Source organism: Anguilla rostrata, chromosome 18 (genome assembly GCF_018555375.3).
Source record: "Anguilla rostrata isolate EN2019 chromosome 18, ASM1855537v3, whole genome shotgun sequence".
Lineage (NCBI taxonomy): Eukaryota > Metazoa > Chordata > Actinopteri > Anguilliformes > Anguillidae > Anguilla > Anguilla rostrata.
Window position 1 is genome coordinate 23,160,326 of NC_057950.1, and position 24,021 is coordinate 23,184,346.

General features: G+C 45.1%; 1 protein-coding gene across 3 annotated transcripts; it reads right to left on the reverse strand.

Moving 5' to 3' along the window:
* Nucleotides 1-1,144: 1,144 nt before the first annotated feature.
* On the reverse strand, nt 1,145-22,134 carry hmgcll1 (3-hydroxymethyl-3-methylglutaryl-CoA lyase like 1). Of its 3 annotated transcripts, none has more exons than XM_064317604.1 (9): nt 21,831-22,118; nt 20,721-20,798; nt 18,102-18,209; nt 17,140-17,235; nt 16,566-16,714; nt 12,732-12,795; nt 12,173-12,361; nt 2,865-2,990; nt 1,145-1,760 (listed from the first exon to the last, which is right to left on the reverse strand). In XM_064317604.1, exons 1-9 carry the CDS (start codon nt 21,924-21,926, stop codon nt 1,659-1,661), a joined length of 1,008 nt encoding a protein of 335 aa, XP_064173674.1. In that variant the 5' UTR covers nt 21,927-22,118; the 3' UTR covers nt 1,145-1,658. The 3 variants fall into 3 exon arrangements, with proteins under 3 accessions (XP_064173674.1, XP_064173676.1, XP_064173675.1); XM_064317605.1 differs by having other exon boundaries at nt 1,640-1,760; nt 2,824-2,990; nt 21,831-22,134; XM_064317606.1 differs by lacking the exon at nt 21,831-22,118 and having other exon boundaries at nt 18,115-18,209; nt 20,721-20,738.
* Nucleotides 22,135-24,021: the final 1,887 nt, after the last annotated feature.

A 24,021-nucleotide genomic window follows, 5' to 3' on the forward strand; every position in this document is an offset into this window, starting at 1 on the left:
TACTGGGGAACACCGCTGTCTGTCGCATAGAGAGAGAGAGAGCGCACCCACACAAACATGAAATAAAATAAACGCCATCTTCACCCTTCCCCTTCACGGGTTCCAGGCAAAAACAATGAATTAAAACAGGGGTGGCCAACTCCGGTCCTGGGGAGCCGCAGGGTCTGCGGGTTTTTGTTTTGACCTTAAATACAACAACCACTTACACAAAATAAACCAGGTGAGGTGAGTTAACTATGTAATCAACTTCTTTAATTGATCAATTAAGCGCCGAGTAAAAACAAAAGCCAGAAGACCCTGCGGCTCTCCAGGACCTGGGTTGGCCACCCCTGAATTAAAATAAACTAAAATAACAAAGACAAAAGTAAGTAAAACTGAGCGACAACTATTCCAGTTTGCTGCTCTGTAGCTGGACTGCTTTCCAGCAGACCAGCTCCTCCAAATTTTCAGTGGCGGTTAACTTTTGCCTGTCTTATTAAAAGAAACAAAATCTAAATTAAACGAAACTCAAATAAAGAAACTCTCTCTCGGTGTTAGCTCCCGGTCTCGGCCCCGAGCTGTGGAGAGCAGCACACCTTTAAGCACCTGGGCTGATTAGCTAACGCAGCCCAGCTGCGTGTGCTCTCTCCACAAGCCGGCGCAGCCGAGACCAATCCGCCTCTCCGGCGGACCAAATGCTACAGACTAAAGTATAGACAATCAGCTTTTATTTCCAGGTATTTACATGCATACATGTTTTACAATTTTACAGAAACTGTTTTTTTTTATATGAGTCCCAATTTACAGTTAAAAATAAGTCAGATTTTAGTTATAGCCTTTAAATTCAATAATTGCAACCCGATGCCATCACAAAATGCTTGGTATCTTTGGAAATGTCTTTCCTGGCATTAACTGTAGCCACTTTCAGTTAATCTTTGTTTCTTTGATCAATAAAATCTGATCGTACTTTTGTCTCATATTTATCTTTTGATGTCAAATCCAAATGCCTTAAGTATACAGAAAGAAAATAACAAATTTTACCATTTGTACCACTCCACCATTACCATACTTTTGAAGGGCACAGTATGTACGCACACAGACAGTACATGCATACGACACATACACACAGCACTCAAAACACAGTTATTACATAATACATATGAAATTAATGCATGTATTCTTCAATAGGGTAGCATTACATACATAGACATACATATGCACTCGTAAAAACATCCATGCATTCATTCACACACACAGACATACATACAATATCCAGCTCACAATCAGTTCATACATTCATTCAGACACACTTACTGTACATGAATGCATACAGTACTTGTATTATATAGTACGCACATATATAGATTAACTTCAGTTAATATACAGTAGCCTGCACAGTGGCAGTGCATAAATACATACACATAGAGTTTATATACTGTAAATAGGTAAATGTCTGTGAAGGTTTTTGGTCAGAAAAACAGAAAGACAATGACCATTAAATTTTCCCTCAGTAGAAATTATAACTAAAGTGCACATAGTGTCTTACAAGTATGAAATCTCTGAGGAATTTTTTCTTTTTGCAGCATAGAGATAGGAGAGCACACTACGTATACGTACAGTATCACTGAGAGTACTGGCTAGCTTCACGTAAAGGGACAGACGAGGCTCCGGATGGGGAGCTAGGGTCGGCAGTGGGCTCGGGCGACCTTGGAGCCGGTCTGGCGGTTCAAAGCCTTGCAGATGAAGTCCCCCGCGTCCATCACCTTGGAGAGATCCACTCCCTGCAGGAGAACAGAGGAGAACAGCAGGTCTACCGTGTTACCAGCAGGGAGAGCACTTGCAAAAGAAACATCATGCAGATGGTGATTTTAAGGTGTACTTCATTGTCTCCCAAGGGAGAAACTTGTCTTGGATCAGAGTAATCCTACAGCATAAAAAAACAACAAGACATTTCACATTTCACATTCACAGTTCATGCATTACAAATGTAAACATTAAATATAAACATACACATACAGGAATCACCATCTCATATTATAGTCGTTCAGTCCATCTGTCTTCTATCTATCCATTCATCTATCCACCTCTAGTTGCTTATTAATGAGTGTCATTAAGAGAGGGATAAAGGAATGTTTGCAACAATTGTATTTATTCTCAACAGACTTAATAAAGCGGTTGTAGGACCCAAGGTGCTGTTAGATCAAAGCCCACAGAGAGACTGTTACAGGCTGCACCCTCCTGTGTAAGTACCCTGTGACCCTACATCTGACTCTACACAGTTGGGTGAGTTATGGGTTGGTGTGGGATGTGGGGTGTGGGGGGTGACATTTGGTTTGCAGTGCATTCTGTCAGTGGGGTTTATAGGGGGTTCATAGTCACAGACTGAATTGTACTTGGGGACAAACTTTTACAGCAGCCCTTAGAAGCATCACCTAAAGCTGCGAGAGAGAGTAGGCCTCGGTTTTGACCGAAAAGGAGAATGTTCAAAGAGCAGCGCTCACAGGTTTAACTTAAAAGGAGGTCTGTATTTAGCACATAATAGTGGTGACAGTCACCGTTTTTTAACTAAAAGAGGTCTGTTTTGGCACATTGTACCAGGTCACAATCACCGTTTTGACTAAACATGCTCTGTTGTCAGGGTAACAGTCACCGTTTTAACTAACCGTGGTCTGTTTTGGCACGTTGTAAGGGTGACAGTCACCGTTTTGACTAAACATGGTCTGTTTTGGCAAACTGTAAGGGTGACAGTCACCATTTTAACTAAAAGAAGTCTGTTTTGGTGCATAGTACGGGTCACTGTCACCGTTTTAACTAAACATGGTCTGTTGTCAGGGTAACAGTCACCGTTTTGACTAAACGTGTTCTGTCGTCGGGGCGACGGTCACCGTGTTAATCCCCAGGCCGTGCAGCATGTACAGGACGTCCTCGGTGGCCACGTTTCCTGTGGCCCCCCGGGCGTACGGACAGCCCCCCAGGCCCGCCACTGACGAATCCACCACGGAAATCCCCATCTGCGGGAGAGAAGCAGGATCAGTGTCCCCAAAACCCCCTTCCCCCCCCCCCCCCCCCCTTCTCCCTCCCCAAACTAAAAACACACGTGCGAATGCAGGTTCCCTCCCGGTCCCCTTTGTTGTGCGTGCGCATGCTGTGACCTGCGATGCGGAGAACCAGGGGAACGCCATCATTCTTACGCCGCTCACAGATCTGACAAGTGCCCGCCACCAAATTTCCTCTTTCCCTTTTTCTTTTTTTAAAAAAAAACAACAACATTGGCAACAAAGAGCTTGTGTTTTCACATGTATCTGAAATTCGGTGTGAAAAGGACAACTGTACTCCATTGCACCGTACCACCTCCAGGCCCCTGTAGGGCTGATACCCAGAATCCAGGTGTTTCAAGGCTGTTTTCTTTATTTTTTACGTTATTGATATAAGTTTCTGGTATGGGTAAGGAGCTGGTTACAAGACCGCAGGTTCGATTCCCAGGTAGGACACTGCTGTTGGTACCATTGAGCAAGGTACTTAACCTGCATTGCTTCAGTATACATCCAGCTGTATAAATAGATGCAATGTAAATGCTATGTACAAGTAGTGTAAGTCTCTCTGAATAAGAGCATCTGCTAAATGCCTGTAATGTAATGTTTAGTATTTCCAGTAGCGGAGCCTTTCTGGCGAGTGTGAAATAGGGAAGTGTGGAGTCTCTCTGTAATAATATAAGCGCCCGGTACAGCCAGCCGACCCACAGGGCAGCACACAGCTGGGCGTAGCGTAGCTCAGACAAGGAGGGTTTCAGTCAAGGGGGTCATCCTCGTCTCACTGTGTGAGGGATAGTCAGGCTATCTGGGGCCTGCAGTTTGCATTGCACCAGTCGTGTGTAGCGCACTGAGCAGCTCAGCTGGTGGACTGCAAGGCGAAAAGAAGAGGACGCTGCCTTCACACCTTTCGGAAAAGAGCATGTCCTTGTCTTCTCTCCAAAACTCACATGGGATGTAGTAGTGATGATATGGGCCTAAAAGACAATTATAGGTGCAGTTGCTAGGGTGAACAGCAACCTGTGTCAAGAGGGACCTACTCGCCCCCTTACTGAGTAAGGGGGGATAAGGTAAGATAAGAAATTATTTTTAGAACAAGGGCGTTCTCCTTCACCACAGTATTAGCCAGGTGTTTGTGTCCAGGGTATTTTAACTGCTACTGTTCTTTCTCCGCAGGAAAGCGCAGACCTTCGGTGCGAGGTGAACATCATCGCTAATGACACATAGCAAGCCCTCCATTTTGGCCTGCTACATGACTGTACTGTCAGGGAGGCAATGCACCTTATTACAGAATGCAGGATGGGCTTATTTTTATTTTTAGAGTGCTACAGCAAAAATCACCCATCTTTCAGACACGAGGTACGGAGAGGTGACCCTGACGGTGATCACGCCTCCTGCCTGCGTCCAACGCAAAGCTGCGAAACTATTTGCCCCCTGGGAGGACAATAAAATGAAATCGGACTCAGAATCATTTCCCGTCCAGTAGTTTTAAAAGCAAAAAAAGAAAAGAACACATTACCCGTATTTGTATTACCCGTCACTCTGCGGTACTTGTCTGGGGTTCCAAATCTAAAAGATGAATTCCATAAGGTGCGTTTCTGTACGTGGGCCAGGCGAATCGGGAAATTGAAATGCTGTTCTTTGGAATAACTCAGCTTTAATGGCACTGAGGCTACCTCCGAAAGTCCCCGGACACAATGGCTCAGTCTTCTTCTCCCCCTTGTACAAACACTCCGTCGCATATGAAATAATAATCACGGATAAGGTGTCTTTCTTGTCCTGTTTGACATTCCTGGGTTTGAGCTGGCTCGAAACAATGTCCGCAACTGAAGTGATTGCGGGATTTTGTACATTCTGTGGGAGAGCATGCTTTTTACGACCCACCACAGGCGTCTGGACTCCATACGAGAATTAATGTAGCGCTGTGGGTCATTCCCCCCTAGTCTCAGCTATTGTTGGCCCATTCAGAATCGACAGAGAGTGGAGGATAACCACCTCTTGTTCAATATTCTGTTCCCTTCATTTTTTATATATTTTCTTTGTTGCTTTATATCATTCAACAATTTACAACAGAGATGATACGAATATGGAAATTGCTGTATATCTGACTTGTCAGGGACGTGTTTGACCCAGCACAAAACCACAGACGCATTAATCTTTGACTTTTGTAATGACTGATTGCATTGGTTATGAATCTGGCCTTTGTTACAAATCTTTCTTATAAACACTGGCCCAGCAGCACTGGCAGTGAACACCAGGGGGCGCTCCCCTGTGGCTTGTTTGGTGTTTTTGGGTGGTGTTGTGAGGTGGGAGAGAGTGTCAGGAGTGTTCCATACAGAGCAGGATCCACTCTGGACAGCTGACTCCTAAAAGCCACTCCATATTGAAAGACAACGACAGGCTCACTCACATTTTTAGGACGCGGAAGTTAAAATTATATATAAAGGTATTATAAATTTCTTTGAATGTTTTTTGAGAAACTTAAAACCCTATTTTTTTACGCTTGTTTCACATGTAAAGACCTCTCAATGTTGTAACTTGTTTTCTGAGAAAGTTCTGGAAGGGATAGTCACCATCGAATAATGATGTTTTTGAGAGCATGTGTTTGTATTCATAGTTTATGCTCTTTCATTGATACATGTCTCTCACAGGGTACCCCCTGGAGGACCGTCTACAGCAGCCTCTGGAATCTTTTGTCTCCACCGTCGCGAATTACGCAGTCCCCCTCTCTCTCTTTTTTCTCGGGGGCGTTCGCAGATTAAGAGATCAGAATGTTTTCCACATGTACCCTTCCGCTGTCAGGAGAATATTAAAGAGGTTTTCCAGCTTCCGAGACAGATGTGGAGGCATCCCGCAGAGAGGCGAAATTAACGCCGTTATCCGCGTCCTGACCCCACGACGGCATCGGGACAGCTCCCAGCCCCCCTACATACCCCCCCTTCCCCCCCCCCGGCCCAGCCCGAAACAATCACTGCGCCCCGCTCCCCCTATCTCGCAGAACCGCAGCCCTAATTGCAGGGCTTTTTAAGGGGACCCGGGCCTGTTTCGTGCGATTGCCGTGGAGCTGGGGCTGTAATTGCTGTTTGTGTTGGCAGCGAGGAGTGATCCACTCGGGCGAGCGCCGCGCGGTACGTTTCCAGACCTGGCCTTTTCGCAGAGAAAAAGAAAGCTAGTGTGGGACATTCTACCGGGCAGACATTTTTGTTGTGTAAACATTAGGCGGTAATCTACCGTGCCGATTCTAGCATAGCTAGCGCCGCGGCGGGCCCGAGGGGGTCTCGGAGAACAAAGAGAGCAAACGCGTGACAGACAGCGGTCAGCCAGGTGAGCGAAGACAAGAATCCAGATGCGAATCCCAGGTGACAAACAGGCGGTTGATAAAGAAAAAATAAAAATGCAAAATTCAAAATTGTCATGGATGAGGGAAATTTTATGGCAAGAAACGTCTTGGCGTGTCACAGAGCAAGGGAGTCTGGGTAACTGTAAACAAACATTAACCTTTTAAAATGAAATCTTCAAATCGCACTACTGTAATCGATCAAACGTTAAATCTTATTTCATTCATATCAACTCAATGGCTGAGGCAATATTGTTTCATCGCTTTCATGCCAATAAAGCTCTTTGAGTTGAATTGAATTGAATCAATAACGGTCAGCGATGATGAGAAAGGGGGCCGAAGGTTCCAGGCCCACGGGCGGGAGCTCTAATCTAATCGCCCGCCTGTGCTCAGAGGCCACGACTCCCCGCGCTCGCCACGGTAACCGCATCATCGATGAGTGCGAGCTTGTATCCCTTGGAACGCCCCGCGGCAGAATTACTTTCACTTTTTTTCTCTTTTTCGCCGGATCAGCTTTTGACGTTTCTCTAAATAAACCGCGGGATTTGGCCAGAGGGGCACTGACGGGCGGCGAGCCGCTCCTCGACCTGACGCTTTTTTCCGAACCTGGAAAAGCTCTTTCCGAGCAGCAGTAAATAAACACCCCTGCTGCGGCGAAACCGCAATCTTTTCCCGGTATTTGTGGCAGAGGAGAAGGCAGTAAAAATACATAAGTGAATTACACTGATGAGGACTGGAGGTCTGGAGCGCCCTGCTGCATGAATGGCCTCCATGGTCCGGGTTCCAAAGTAAAGACCCCGCAACCCGGGAGAAGGGGGGGGGGGGTGACGGGGCGGTAAGACAGCCGCGATGGCGGCGTCCGTGTGCTGGCGGGCGACCGGAGGCTTGGAGAAAAGCTGCGAACACCGCGATCGTCTCCGTGCCAACGCCGAGCGGACCCTCCCCCCAGCACAAAGAAAAAACACAAAGAAACGGAAAATGACTATCATTTTTGGGCTGCTCTTGCCCATAGCCTGTGTGGAAGAGGTGGGGAGCAGAAACTGGAAGGGGGGCCTTGGAGAGGGGAGAGGTAGTGCCCCCTCCCTTATACGAATCGTATTATTCTTTCTGGGGAGAATTAGATACCCATTCGAGGTCATGACCAAGATAAATGCAGGCCCTCTTCAGCATACCCTATACCTTCCAACCAGGACACTTGACATCATGGCCAACCAGGTTCCGGATCTTTCTCCCGAAGTTGTTTCACTGGCTCTTTGGTCATAAGGAGGGGGGTCTCCCTATAACTGCATCAACCAGGCCATAAAAATTCATCGTCTGCCTTTTTGCGGCACGTTAGTAAAGTTAGTTTTAGAGTAAAACTGGGCCATAGCCGTGGTGCGGGGGTCTGGGAGAACGGGTCAGGGCCGAGTTTCTGTGACACACACAGGCCACAGAGCCAGTGCTCCAGAGCAGGGGCTTCGCCTAATGAGCCACTAAGCCCCGCCTTCAATTAAACCGGGGAGTTAACCGTGACCTGTCATGTCATTAGTGTCGCCAGAAGCGCTTTTAATGAAAGCTGCAGCCGCGCTCTCGCACTCGACCTGTCAGTCAGCGCTGGGTATCGCTGCAGGTTTGCTGTAACTGATTTCACTTTCCATCCTTTTTCAGAACTTTTACATCAACGCGACGAGACGAGACGAGAGCAGAATCCGGCTAATTCCGCTTCTTTTAAGGTCAAACATGAAAGCGGCGTCCCTCGTTCGTCTGCGAGACGACAAAAGGAGAGTAATTAAAAGCATGCAGTATGTCGGCCGGAAGAAGCCGACTGCGCGGCCACATCCTGTCCTGCTCCGAGCGCTTTCACCGACACACCGCGCGGATCCGACGGGAGTTCGCAGATTTTTTGTTGGGAAACGTTCTCTAATTAAAGCCTGCGTTCTGCGGTTCTTGTCTCGGCAAAGATTCGTTTACGGAAACTAACTACAAATATCTCAACCTATTGTTGCATGACTCAAATATCGAATGTTTTGCTAAGGTTTCTGAGCAACAGTTGGTGGGCTGAAATGTTATTATTATTATTATTATTATTATTATTATTATTATTATTATTATTATTACACAACCCTCTTGTAAGCATGTAAGATGTAAGAATATGCTGGATGTAGTAATGTAGCAATTCTGTGTGATGTAATCTAAATAGCTCAATGCAAATGCACATCTATTAATGGAAAGTAATTGTTCATTTTTCCTTTTCTTTAATTTTCAGTATATATAAATAAGGTAATAAAATGTATTTCAGCTTGTGTATCCTGTAGCCACCTCGATATCAACTCTACCCTAATGAGTGAAATAATGGGTTCATTTATGTTTCAAAGGCTGTTGACTGCAGTGGAAGTTTTGGCCATACATTTAGAGCAATCTGGTAATTTAAACACACAGCTTTCATTCTTAAAGACAAGTCAGGTCAAACTAAAATGTGTTCATTTTATGTATCGGTTCAGTGGACTTTGCCGTCATGTGACTGCACTCTACTGCATTTGCTAGCTACTTTCTAGTCACACAGTAGCATAAACTAGGCTAAACACAAGCTAACATAAGCTAGCTTTCTAACCAATACATTTACAAGCTTATTCTACTGCTCTTCCACCCACCCTTACCCCTTATGCCCCGTCCACTGTCGACGTCCTCTATCTATATGGACCACCCCTCCCCACCCCCACTGTTGCCCCTCCACTTCACCTCCTACCACTGAATGCCCCCCCTACTGTTCTCCTGTCGGCTCATACAGGGACCAAGCTACCCCACCCCCCCCCACCCCCACTGAGGCCTGGCATCTCCATGAGAGCTGTCCCACAGTCCATCTGAGCGCCACATTTCCCACACACTGAATACCAGGCAGATCTATGGCTCAAAACCCATGCCTCTGCGTAAACAGCGCCGTCTTTGGCATTTACCAGAAAATCTCAGATTATTGCCCGTAAACCTCGTCCCGGGCTTGTAAAAGATGCATTTTTTTCCAGATGTGAGATGCAGTGTTGACCGCGGTGTTGGTTTGTGTTGTGGCTTCAGAGGTATTTTGGGCTGAAGTTAATTCCCCTGCTCAGAGTTTCGAACAGGCGCGTTCCGTCGGCGAAGGAGCCGACCAGCAACGGCTCGCACGGAGAAGCTTGACGGATTAGGCAGGCGCTTGTAAGCCCGGCCCTCGAAATGAAAGTAGCCCCCCCCCCCCCCGCCCCGGTCGAGCGGACTGCCAAAGGTGTGTCCACGACAGCACTAAAGAGGCGGCCCAAAAAAAACGCAGGCCCCGCGAAGCAGGCCAGACGGACCATCGAACGTCTCCATCAGGCTCAAAAGCAGAGAGGACGGTGAGCCCGCGGGGGGGCGGCGGCCTTCATTTCGCTCACAGCTGGACGTGTGAACCGCCGCCGGGGCCTAATGAAAAAGCCACGCTAAAAATCTTTCATTTCCATCCTGTTTTTTTTTTGTGTTTTTTTTTTTTTTGGAGATGGGGGAGGACGAACGGTCAGGCTGAACTTATTGCATTCCGTGGTCCCGGGGCAACTGTGATGAATCCGCTTTTTATGCCGATTCGCACAGGAGAAACGCTGCTCGTTCCCGTTCCCCGCACAGCGCTGTCAAACGCGCCCCAAATCGGGGGTGCCCTCCCCCCCCCACCACCCCCCAAGGCTAGGTATTTTTATTATTAAACGGTGGGAGAGGGCAGCCAAAATGTTCCCCTTAAATGCATGCGAAAGGAATTCAGTATACAGTGACAAATTATACTACGGATCCCGTATGAGGATTCCAATCTGTCAGAAATAGGTTTTTAAATTAAAATAAAATAAAACAACTTTTATTTCTGACTTGGCTCTCGGAGAAAACTTCCTGCCGCAGTAACAGAAACACAGATTAAAAAACAAGCACGATCTGAAAGACAAAATGACAATCGAACGCGATGCTGCTTTGATACGAAACAGGTATATTTAAGGAAGCACTTCAAAAGCCTTTTGAAATAGGAGACCCTGCTACGGGGGTGGTTTGCAGCAAAGGCAGGCAGCTGGGGGGGAGACTGCCCACACATGAGTCAGATGACCCTGGGACAGTGGCCTTTGCCACGAACAGAAACCAGCCATTATCCAGCAATGAGCTGTGCTACTAGCCGTGCTCCTGTGGAAAATAAACAAGGGCGAGCAAAAGACAGCCAGATAAATGAAGAAAGAAAGAGTTTCAGGGAGAGGACAAACAGAATGTAAGAGAGATAGAGAGATGGGGTTTTAAGAAGAGGCAGCACTAAATGTCTGGGGGTCTCCTTTATCCGTTTGGCATGTTTGTTTAAAAATGACAAGGAGGTGAAAGCAGAGATTTCCCCCGGGACTTCTGGCACCCTCTAGGCAAAGAGGACAGTTTAGAGACAGATGATCTGGAAGACCACATCTCCCAGGGGCCAGCGGGCTCTCTCTGTCAGATAAACTTTATTGGCATGACCACACATCAGCATAGTACTGCCAAAGCAACTGTTTACAAGGTCTGTAAAATCTCTCTCTCTCTCTCTCTCTCTCTCTCTCTCTTTGTCTATCTCTCTCTCTCTCTACTTCCCTGTCACTCTGTTTTTCACTCCCTCTGTATGACTGTCATATGAAATAGACATATTTATGCCAATTGTTATGCCATTGTGGCGACCCTCATCCATCTGTTGCCCCCACTAGCGCTAAAAAAGAGCAGGGCTTCGCTGCGGGTGGGGGGCGGGGGGCTGGGGGTGGCGACTGGGGAGGTACACAGCCTTGAACCTCGGGGGTGCACAGTTCTTTCCCAAAATGCTCCCATTTGGGTCCACAGCAGGAAGGTCGTAAAGAATACGACTTGCCATCCTGGAAACCGACCATTAGACAGTATTTGATTTTGAAGTGTAAACATGTGCGGCAATGCAAAAGCACTGCTCTCCCAGGCTGTTACCTCAGCACCCCACACACACACACACACACACACATGCACACACACACATACACACTCACACACACCTATACACACTCTCACACACACACACAACCACACACACACACACATCACGCACAAATACACACACACACACACACACACACACACACACACACACACACACATGCATGCATGCACAAATACACACGCACACTCACACACGCACATACACGCACACACAGACTCTCATGCACACACACACACCCTCACATGCACACATACACACGCATACATACACTCACACACAAACACGCATGCACACGCGCACACACTCACACACACGCACACTCACACGAACGCACAAACACACGCACACACACACACACACACACACTCACACCCACACACAAACACATACATGAATGCATGTACAAACACACACACACACACACCATGTGAGACTTCATTGTTTTTGTAATTTCACTGGATGGACACACAATGCTAATGTCGGCAAATGAACACTGTAACAACAAGAATAAGGTCTTTTCCCTGACATTGGGTCACTTGCTAGTTTTACACATGTAAGCTAACATGATCTTAAATGCATTCAATTATCTTATCAGCCCATCTTCACCTGCCATTTTTCCTACTTCCTAGATAGTATCCAACACCCTGGAAGGCATGGTGTTGAACATCCCAAGACCTTCTGCTTTAACAAAATAACCAGGAAAACTATTGTATGCATTGATAATTATAACCCATTGATCAATGATACAAACAGAACTCAACACAAAATATCTTCTGTGATCCTTTTTACAATTTTAAATGGGTAACGAATCTCCCCTTGCGTATGAGGGGTACACTCGCTGTAGGGAGACCCCAGAGCAGTCAGTGAGAAGCCCCTCCCCCTTACCTGTAGCGCCAGGAGAATGTTGGCCAGGGCCTGCCCGTAGGTATCGTGGCAGTGCACGCCCAGGGCGTGCCCGGGCACCTCCTTCAGCACGCTCTCCAGCAGCGTCGCCATGGCGCCCGGCGTTCCTACGCCGATGGTGTCGCCCAGGGAGACCTCATAACAGCCCAGGCCGTACAGCTTCTTCGCCACCTAACCGTGGAGAGAGAGAGAGAGAGAGAGAGAGAGAGGGAGGGTGAGAGAGAGAGAGAGAGAGAGAGAGAGAGCGTGAGAGAGAGAGAGAGAGAGAGAGAGAGAGAGAGCGTTTCGTCCAAACAACATTCTCTGGAAACATAAACAGGCAGAGACCTCCGGCTACACGCGGGCCAATCCGGGCTTGTGTAAACTGAGGCGCGTGTAGACACAGCTCGGGCCCGGGTGGAACTGAGCAAACTTTCCCGGTCGTGAAAACGCACCGCGCCGCGTACAATGATACGCTGTGACCAAAATGGCCGGAGAAAAAAAAAAAAAAACAGTTTGCCATTTTCATACGTGAGAAAATAAACAGCTGAAACAGCCTTACCTCTGTCACTTTGGCAGGTGCTACATTTCCCTCATATGGGCATCCCAGAGCACAGGAAACATACCTTAAAAAAATGAATATATATATGAATGAATATATACACTTATATATACAATATATACAATGAATATATATATATGAATGAATACATACACTTGTTTTAATGCTATATATATATATATATATATATATATATATAGCATTAAAAAAGCGTTAGCACCGACTACATATGCAGTGAGCTCCGCAATGTTTGGGACAAAGGCATATTTTTTCTTGAAATGACTGTGTACTCAACAATTTTATATTTTTCAATCAAACAACTATGCATAAAAAGTGCTGTAACCTACATAGTGAAACCAAAGTGCAAGAAAATACTTGTAAATAAATGCTGAGAATGTGCACGTTGACTACATGTGAATTGTTGTTTACAAATTTAAAATTGTGGAGTACCATGCCAAATCAAGAAAAAAAATATGTCTTCGTCCCAAACATTGTGGAGCTCACTGTATCTGGCCTGTTAACTGTGAAGCACATTGCTGAAATTTCAGTTGTAACAAGGCAGAGTATATTGAAAATCTAGTTTAATTAACTGAGCTTTCGGTCAAAATGACCTTCTTCAGAGCATACATGGATACTGTGAGCATACATGGAACTGTAGATTTGAAAGCTACATGTATATCTGTATACATGAAAACGCATGATGTTTAGCAATCTTTTGTAAACTTGCTATTTTACATATATACTTATGCACACATGTAAAAGGATGAATATTGATTTATATTCATGTATTGAATATAATTAATTTATTAATTAATTTCCTGTATATTGTAACAGGCGTTTCCGTTTATTCAATGGATGTTTCCTTTGTTTTATAACTGTCAATGCTGTGAGGAGGAGGAGGAAGAAGAAGAGGAAGAAGGAGCAGCAGCGTGGCTGTGTGAAGTTGTATTTGAATGTCCTGTGCCCTTACACGAGGTCAGTGGGTACAGAAGTTAATGTTTATAAGAAGTAAAACGCTGTGGTCACTGTAGTTATTTCTGAGGGAAACCCTGAAAAGTGCCAACCATTTGGTTCCGTAGAGGCATGGAGTATGGTTTGCCAGCCCATAACTGGGCGGAAGGCATACCTGCCATCCCAAAACACACACACACGCACACACACACTCACGCAAACTTGAACTCGCACATGCACACACACACACACACACACACTTGCGCGCGCGCACACACACGGAGCCTACTCAAAGAAAAAAAAAATACATCTGTGAATGTCTTTCTATCACAGCATGAGACGAGGAAATAGTTCTGAGGTTTTGCAGTGAGGAAGAGACCTACCAGTAAGCACTATCTAATCATGGCCTGATAATCGGGCTCCCTGGCTAAAATACCTCCTCAATAAGCCACAAATACTCTTGTTTTGGAACCGGAATTGCTATTCTGGTATTTAAGGTCAGCCAGATAGCATTTTAAATGTTCTTAACATGTCCTTATTTCAGATGTACAAATGCTAATCTTTTTACCGCAATTGGGGTTTTGAGGCTACGGCAGCTCGGAAGATTAAATTTTAAGTGTGGTAAGTGATGTCGACAGCAGTGAACTGAACCGTCACTATAAGCTTATTTCCTCTCCAGAGATACTACACATAGATATTTTATACTTTAGAATAGATTTGACAGTAGCACCATGGGTTTTAAACTGAGAAAAAGTTCTTTGCGGAAAGTTGGACCGTGTAAAAAAAGAAATCCATAAGGTAATTGTCCTTAAAAAACGCATTGTTTGGTGGACTACAGGGCAGTGTTTTTTTATTTTTATATATATAAATACGTGTTAAATGTTTTATTTTATTTTTTAAGAAACTCATTTTCGCATTTTTTTTTTTTTTGACATTAAGACCATGTGAAAGCCAATCCACCAGTTCGCCGTGTCTCCTGGGTTGCCAGCGTGTTTTTTTTGTCCCTTTTGGTATAGCGTATCAATCACAGACGCAATGATTTCTTTTCCCCGGTACTGTCGACACTGTTGAGGAGAAACAATGTAAGAGGATAAGCTGCGTGAATTCGTATGCCCTTTCTATATGCACTTACTGACTGAAGTAGCGCGCAAGCCAGTGAAGGAGGAGCGAATGTTTCTCTTGGGCTCCGGGCAGTCAGACGATACTTCAGCTGGCTACCGGAATTTCCACGGTGTCTCAGCGGAGCCGCAGAAACGGCAGCATCATTCAATCATCTCCGGCGACTGACGTCTAGTCACAATTCTCCAGAACGCGGCTGTGAAGCGCGATGCGTTGCCATGGCGATTCCGCCTTGTGTTCGTTTAGATTAAAGAGCGTAGCCACCAGTGTTTTCTTAGGCACATCTGGACTTCGAGTTGCATCGGGTACGACGTACCAGATTCAATGAACATCTGGAACTCGGCTTATTTACCTATAATTTCTGGAATAATTCAAACCTGTCTGTATATGCAGTTTCAAATACTCTGTTTAAATTAAACAAATGCCATGAAAATATTACATATCAATGCTGTTATAACAAATAAAGTAAAACCAGGGAAGTGATATTTCAGACAATTTATGTACAGTGTAAGTCTCATGCTTTGCGGCATTGAAATTTCACATAAACTGTTTGAAGGAAAGAGAAATGGTCTAGGCAGGAGTTTGACCAATGCAGCTTCTGTAATAGGCATGCAGTACAAACCACAACTTTCCTGAACAGATTAGACTTTCAAAAAACTCTAGTAGGCTGACATATCTGACTCAGTTAAGGGAGAACTGATGTGTTTAAAACTAACAACTTAAGAAAAAGTTATGTATGTGGCTGTCTGCACGTGTATATGCATGTGTGTGTGTGTGTAAATGCATGTGTGTCTGTGTGTGTGTGTGTGTGTGCACAAGCAAATGTGTGTGCATGGATGTTCTTGGGTATGTGTGTGTGTGTGTTTAAGACCCATATTGATAAATTAATTTAAAATCTACTTGGTTTCCTATACAGAAATAGATCTTGTTTCTCATTTGACAGTAGGAGGAGGGTTGTTGAGGCAATATTCCATCCAGTGCTTGATTATGGTGATGTAATATAAACACACGGCTGCTTCCACCTTGAAGCCTTTAGACTCTGTGTGTCAGGCAGCCCTTTGTTTCATCACTGGAGATAGGTATCGTACATTTTGTTGCGTGCTGTATCATAACGTGGGCTGGCCCTCCCTGTCTCAGGGAAAGGGATCCACATTGGTTTTCTGTTTTTATATAAAAGCTCTTCTCCAAACACTACCTCCTTATGTTACATCTCTGATTGGCTGAAGAGCTGGAGCCTATCAGACTCCTTCTCAGGACTGGTTGACTCTCCAGGTGCCACGGGTCTACTCTGAACTGGGTAAAAGTGCATTTAGATGGTGCTCCTCCTGTCTGGAATGAGTTACAGTGCACATTAAAGCTGAACTCTTTGATTACCATGGGCCAATTCAGGACCCTGATTAAGAACCTGTTTACTTGTCAATGTAAATGCTCTGACTGAATTGAATTCGATTATTTTTATTATTATTGTTTTATTTTAACTTCATTTTTTTATTATTGATTTTTTTATATATATTTTTTTTTTCTCTTGTAACCTTTAGCTTTCTACTGTTAAAACACCTTTTTTTGCAGTCAGGGTTCCACTGAAAAAGAGACCCACAGTGTTTCAGTGTGATTCCCTGTGTCACTAAATGTTATTATTATTATTAGTAGGAGTAGTAGTAGTAGTATGTGTGTATATGTATGTATGTGTGTGTGCGTATGTAAAGCTTTTCCTTTCTCATACTAGCCATGCAGAAGGGCAGTGTACACTGTCACAATACAAACCCTCTGACGTTGATCTGCGCCTCCCTGGCCGCCCTGATGACCTCCTCGTACCTCTCCATGCTCTCCGCCACGGAGCAGTTGATGTTCTTCTGGCTGAAGGTCTCTGAGGCCGACGCAAACACAGCCACTTCAGAAGCACCAGCAGCAACCTTCCACAAAACAGAGCAGACCGCAAGGAAACAGACCGTAAGGAAACGGGTCTCCCCTCCTCATTAAAACACCAACGCTCATCCAGCGGCCAGCTGTAAGCTACAAACCAAACAGTTTCATCACGGTGGTTTCACAAAGTAGCCATTTTGAATTTTTAAATTTACTTTTCTATTGCATTTGTTTTGAGTTTTTATGTACTTTTTTAATCTGAAGCTTACATGAAAGGTAAATTAGCTCTGCTGACAGTCTGCTTACTACTGCTTATTTGCCAATGGCTAAAATATTAATTGTGATTGAGCTGTAGGTTAATGTTGAAAACTGTAATAAATTGGATTCAACATGGAAATGAGCCTTGATCAATATTCGTGTTGTAACCACAAGATCCCGAGTTTTATAGAAAGGTGAAGACGAGAGAATCACTCACGGCTGCCTCAAAGCCTCGCAGATTCGGTGTTAAAACCGGGTATTTCACCTGAGGTAACCTGTTTATCCCCCGGAACACCGCGTCAGCGTCAGCCATCTTTAGAAAAATGATGCAGATAAGAGAAACAAAGATTACATGCTTTTACTTTCTTTTTGAAAAAAAAAAAATCCCATCCAGTTTTTTTTTTGTTTGTTAAATCAAGTTCTTTCTTTGCTCATTTTAACTTAAATACAAATTCTATCCCTTCAGCATTGACATAAACCTGCTGATTAGTAGCAGTAGAGGGGAAAAAAAGCAGAAATTATATCGTTTTTGAATTATTATTTCCCAGCGTTGTTCTCCCAAATTCAGATGTGCCTCCTGCACCCAAACAAGGCCCCGTTGCAGCTGTACACAGCATAAAATAAGTGAGCATTATTAGCACTATGGGCCACGCAGTACAACAGGAGAGCTAGCACAGATCAGAGCAGAACCACATCTCTCATTAATATGAACTGGCAGCCTGTAGAGACTTGGCGCATCTGTTGGAAGAACTAATACTGCAGTTACCTGAGCAACCAGGGATTGGCAATACGAGGCCTTGTGCCAAGTGTGTTGGGCTGTGGTGGACTCTGGATCGTATGCGGCTAACGACAAAGCCAAGACTTCAACCTGCAGCATCTCGGTTGTAAAACATCCGAGCTGCTCACAAGGGGACTGAATACTATCCGTTGTCCAAAAAAACAAAAAAAAACGTAAGTGTTTTACTGGGGACAAATAAAATATAAGGCACGGTGGACAGGGCCTTTGTGGGACTTTGCCCGAGTATCCAAAAACATCTGTGGGTGTAAAACAAAAAGACAGTAGCCATCTGCAGTTTGCTTTTTAGGGGAGCGGGGCTCTCTGTAGTTTTGGGGGGAGAACAATGGCGGGGCCACAAATCACTCAGCGTGGTGTCTCAGAGCACAAAGCAGAAATACTACCTGTGGTACCCACTTTGAAGACACGAAGCCGGTCGCCTCGATCACGGAGAGACCCGTCTCCGACAGCATGTCTATCAGCTGGATTTTCACTTCTGTCGGGACCATTTCCTGTCGGATAAGAAAAAAAATCGAATTGATATAGTGTTTGCGAAGATATTTTTTCCCTCCGGAGATCGAAAATGTGTGGATATGCAGATATGAGCCGTATTTTATTTGCGTTCTTGATAAATCACTCGCTTTCTGCCTAATTTCTCACTCGGGCTGTGTGGCGTGGGGTGGGTGCACCTCAGAGAATTTGTGTGGCAATATAGAGCAAAAGTGTCCTATGACACGCCTAGAACAGGAACTCGCATTATCCTTTTTATTGAGAAATGTTGATTACTCGTCAATATATAAACCACAATCCCTTTTTTCATGTATTCTGCTCTCACGGGGCAAAATTTTGTTTGTGTTTCGAAACCCCACTGGTAGGTTTCATTGAACTGAGAAGGCGTTCTGAAAGGATTTTGAACTCGGCGTTTCAAACTTCCCAAAATCTGCAGCAGCTTAACCGCCACCAATTTAGGGGTTTAAAAACACTGCAACAGTTTGAATGTGGGAATGATAAAGCTGTGACTTGCCCATATGAAACATAACATATGAGCCATCTGGTAAAATCATGTTATGTTTCCTATATATTTCAAGGGCAGTTTGTGTTCATTTCATCAATACAGTACTTGAAGGAAAAATGTGAAACACATGTTGAAAGTAATCATTGAAAAAAAAAAAAAATTCAAGTATTTCATTCTATTTTCGTGAACCCGCAGGCTCCGTGCATCACAAGAAAGTCTTTGTCTTCGGCAGTTTAAACGGGGAACAAAGCTTCGATTCTTGGGCACGTTTAACGGAAAACCTGCACGTACCTTTAGTCTAATGACTGACAGTCGCCATTACCTTCGGAGCCTTTGCTTCTCCTCTAGCTTTCAGCCTTTCTTTTTAGCACAGTATGTATGAAGCATATATATATATATGTGTGAGTGTATGTATGGATATAAATATATGTATATATGAATGTATCCATTGTGAAAAATGTGATGGTGTGGCATAAGTACATTTGACTGTATGCTTTAAAACCGCAAATCATTCAGTGAAATGGGCACGGAGTACAGCTCAAAAACATATTAGCCAAAATGAACACCTCTTACTGCACAATGTAATTCAACCCATTGGAACTTAAATACCGTTGTACTGGAGAAACACATCAATGAATGAATTTATTTGGGTGATTTGTGTTGTTTTTCACATAATGAAATTACCATAATTGGGGGGAGGGGGTGTAGAATGCTAGTAGGAAGAATTTAAATAATTATGCGTATGCTGACTTGTGGAAAAAAGTTAAATAATTAAACAGATCAACACGTCTCAGTTACCTTTGCATATATTTATTTTTTGTGAGTTTTGAAGACGTTGACCCAGTGCTCTTATCTCCTGCCTGTTTGTCTTTGTGGAAATATTTTTCTAATCTCACTGTGGGTCACTTGTCTTGCAGTGCACAGGTCAAAGTTCACATGTGATAGTTGTGCACAAATAAAAACAGTCCACTCAACGTGTGACCTTTGAACTGTGAGGCCAGGTCACACTTTGATATTCTGGCATACTGTTTTTTTCTGGTACAGCCAAACATCCTTTTTGTGTAAGCATCTATTTATACTGTAATAAATGCCCTCTAAACCCCCTACTCTACACATACCTATATCTTTGTATTTAATGTCCCAGTGATTCATTTAAGTGAACCGCATAGCCCAACATGGTAGTAATACAAAATACGCCTGGATTATTCTGTGATGAAATTATTGAAGTATTAGCATTATACAATAAGACAATGCGACATAAGATCATAAAATCTCAAGTTCTCATCACTTCTCTCCAAAAGGAATATGGGGGTGGTGTTTCAGTTGAGGTAAATGAGGCACTTTTAAATACATATAATGGGTGACAAAAGCATTTACAATTTTGAGTTCTGTCAGCAGGACAAAAGGCAGGCGCCTGAGGAACTGTCTGAAAGGTGCATTTTTCACTGACACTAGAGAGCGTATCCCACACAGAGTTATAAATACATACAGCGTACCAGGAATAGAAGCCATGAGCAGATACTGTTGAAATGTTGAAAGGTCTTGAAAGACCAGGCTTAGGACACACACCAGACTGAAGGCAAAATGCTCAGCCCTAGTTTGGCTAAATGATTTGTTCTCACCGCCAAACTTTTCTTTTGTTCTTAAAGAGGAACTGAACTTTCTGGGGATTTTGATGTTATTTCAGTTTTAGAGTATTTATATGTGTACGCCCGGACAGTGTTTATGTGCAGTGAAGACTGTACTCCAAAAAACGTTCCAGTACAACATAAAAACTGATATTTACTGTAATTGTGAATAAAAGCAATATAATTAACCTGCTCATATATACTGGCTCTGGAAACATTATGTTGTAATGCAAGCTGCTCTCTTAAGGTATCATTAGAGTATGCACACTCAGTGAGTAACAAACATCCAAACATCATTATGAAACAGCTCAGCACAGATCTATAGATTAAAGCCAGATCACCACTTGAAAGCGGTTATGAAAGCAGTGGTTGTACCTTACCTTTTCATTTTGGAGTCCATCTCTTGGTCCAACTTCAACAACTTTAACAAACTCTGGATATCTGTGCACAGGTCCATTCTGAAAGTTTAGGGAAGAACCAGGTCACATAAAATACACTGGAAAAAAAACGTCAAATTAAAACACTGAAAAAAGCACATCAAATAATATACACTGAAAAACCCTTTCAAATAATATACACACACAAAAAAACATACAAATAAAACATGCTGACTAAATGGAACTGATTTATTTTCTAAATCATCCCTTTGTTGTAACACCCTATCAGCACAAACAGGGGAATAGGCATTGCAGCCACTGCAGCTCAATGAGCGAGGATGTGCAAGACGGCCATTTAATCATTTTCCATCTGCACGGAAATATATCTTCTCCTGCCACAGTGAAAGCCCGTATCAACCGTGAACGCTAGAGGCAATTCGAAAAGGTCAAAATAACTGTCTACAGTACATTTGAGATGCAATAAAAATCCGGTTGGCTAGCAATAATATATGGTCCCTGGGGATTGCGCTAAGTTTAGAATTTTTATTTGTTGAAATAGCTCTAAATCAAGAGAGAGGGAAAAGATTAGTGACGCTGAAATGACAGGCTGTTCCGGCTATAAGTTCCACTCCCCCCCCACCACACCACTCCCGCCCCCCACCGTATGAGAAGAAGCAGACAAGAAGAGCGGGTGGGCCTCAGTGGGGAACCCCCCAAATCACCAGTGGCACGATGTTTGGGCAGCCTGTCGGATTAACTGTCGATAATTCAGCCTAATGATGCGTCTCTCTCTCCGCGCGTCTGCGTACATGGGCCGTATCAAAGTCCACTGACACACAGCACCCCCCCACCTCCACCCCGCCCCCCCCACAAAAAACAGCCCGCTCGGAGCTTTCATGTTCAAAATGCCATGCAGGAGTCAGACAGGCGGCAGGGGTCTGCGTTGTGTCTCATTACAGTAAGAGGGCCCTCCCACATCCGCCAGCGCCTCTCCCCCCCACCCCCTCCGCTAGCACACGGTGCTGAAGCCCCTCCCTTCCCCCCCTCCATCCCTCCTCCCCCTCTCCCTCCCCTCCTCCCTCTCTCCGGCCTGTCCAGAGGGCCACAGCTCACCTGCGCCTCCTGTAGCCTGTGAGCCAGCCACGGGTAGTCCTGGATCAGCTGCTCGTAGCTCAGGCAGTGCTTCACCGCGGCGGGGACGTTGCCCATCCCCCCGGGTCCCGGGTTCGACTCCCCTGCGGCGTGGGCGGGCGGAGGTGCGTACGGCGTGCGATGCTCTCGCCTGGTCGGCTCCGGAGTGTCGCGTCTGCACCGCGCGCGGGATGAGTGGGCGGGGCCTGCCGCTGAGGCAACCTCGTCAGAGATAGGCAGATCTCTGCCGACGGTGACTCAGCCGTTGCCATGGCAGCTGCATCCCCGGTCAGGGAGGGATGAAGGGGGAGGGTGGAGAGAGAGAGATGGGGAGAGAAAGAGAGAGAGAGAGAGAGAGAGAGAGAGAGAGAAGCAGCGAGAGAAAGTAGGATAAAAAGACATATAAAGGGATAAAGAGACAAGTAGAGGAGAAAACAGGGAGGGAGAGATGTAGAAAATGAAATAAAGAGGGGTAGATAGCCAGTAAAAAAGAGAGCGAGAGAGAGTGAGAGCACAGTGTCCAGGGGATTGACAGGTCAGCATGGCAGGGCGGCAGTGCAGTATTATGGGTAAAGAACAGGTTCTGTAACCTAAATGTCACAGGTTAGGACCCAATTCCAGGGTAGGACACTGCCGTTGTACCCTTGAGCAAGGTAGTTAACCTGCATTGCTTCAGTATATATCCAGCTGTATAAATGGATACAATGTAAATGCTATGTAAAAGTTGTATAAGTCTCTCTGGAGTGTCTGCTAAATGCCTGTAATGTAATGTAATGTAAGCACATATATCTTCTGTACTGTATTAAAGCGGATGGCCTGCATTAGCAGCAGCAGGCCTTATGTACAGGGCTCTATGGGCTCTACAGAACTCTAAATCCTGTGTCGTCGGACATGTTCGGCGACCCAAAATCTTCCGGCAGGAACCCAGCACTCTGGGGCAAACACGCTGCTCCATTTCATCTCCAGCAACCGAAACAGCTGCGCCCGTCGCCAGGCGGCCTGCCCTGCCAACACAGACCACGCGCGGTAACAAAATCCGCCTGCGAAACCATGGCAACGCTTGCCCGCGACAGGCCCACGTCGTCTCGTCCAGATGTTAAGCAAGGGCCAGAGGAAGCTCGGGCTGTTTCCAGCAACAATAAGACAGACAGAGAAAGAGCCTTGTGCTAACCTGGACCTCCACCCCCACCTGCTCTCCACCCAGCTCTCCACCCCTGCCCACTCTCTACCCAGCTCCTCTCCTGGACTTCCACCCCCACCCAGCTCTCCACCCCGCTCCTCTCCTAGACCTCCACCCCCGCCCGCTCTCCACCCTGCTCCTCTCCGTCCACGACCGCGGGTCGAGACCTCAGAGTGTCCCGTAAAAAACAACCACATGATCAGTTTCGAGCAGTGTGGAACAATTTTGGCTCCGTGTTTCACCGCGAGAGGATGCGAGCGGTTGCCAGAACACCTCTCAAAGTCAGCCGGAGACCACGGTTCGCTGCTAATTAAAAAAACTCCTGCTAAAGACTGCTTTCCACACACTGCGCCATTAACTCTCTGCAGGGAGAGAGGCCTTTCTTTGAGGACTGGCAACCGGTTCCGTTCTGGCTGCCATTGGTTAGAAACGGAAGCTGAAGATACGCAGTTATGGCAGTCAAATGTACGAAATGAAACATCAATGTAGACCAGTGAGTCAACAAAGGAAGAATGGACTGATTGTTTGCATTTTGCAAAATAAGAATAGAAGGAAGTATTTTTTTTTTCTTTTTGGTTCCTGTGTGTGCATCAAGTCAGTTTCCACTTTAAAGCAGAAGCAGGAACAGCTCACCCGTTCTGAAGGATATTGTGTAGTTATGGACAGTAACCTTGTGCAATGTAAGTAGCAGTGTAAAGTCATTAATGAAATAACTGCACGTTAACCAGTTTCGACACAGATTGGCCACTCTGATCTGGTGGCTATCTCATGAAGCATGATAACTGAGTTGACTGGATAACTGAGTAAAGCCCTCGTTTTACTTCAGTCCATGTTCCAGATTTGGGAGGGTTCCAGGTTGTACTCGGTGCAGCTATCCAGCTGACTCAATAATCCTGCTTTGTAAAACAGGGCCCTGGTCTGGTGCAAAGATCCTCTGTTCTGCTGGGCAGTTAATTCGTTTGTTGCTGTTGCTTTGATGACAATGAGAGTAGA

What these genes read in the sequence shown, in the direction of transcription:
- hmgcll1 (XM_064317604.1), bottom strand. Translation starts at nt 21,926, where the DNA reads ATGGGCAACGTCCCCGCCGCGGTGAAGCACTGCCTGAGCTACGAGCAG. An exon ending in ATGGACTCCAAAATGAAAAG is followed by an intron (nt 18,210 to 20,720) that starts GTAAGGTACAAC and finishes CTTATCCGACAG; the next exon opens with GAAATGGTCCCGACAGAAGT. An exon ending in ACGGCCTGGGGATTAACACG is followed by an intron (nt 1,761 to 2,864) that starts GTGACCGTCGCC and finishes GTTCTCCTGCAG; the next exon opens with GGAGTGGATCTCTCCAAGGT.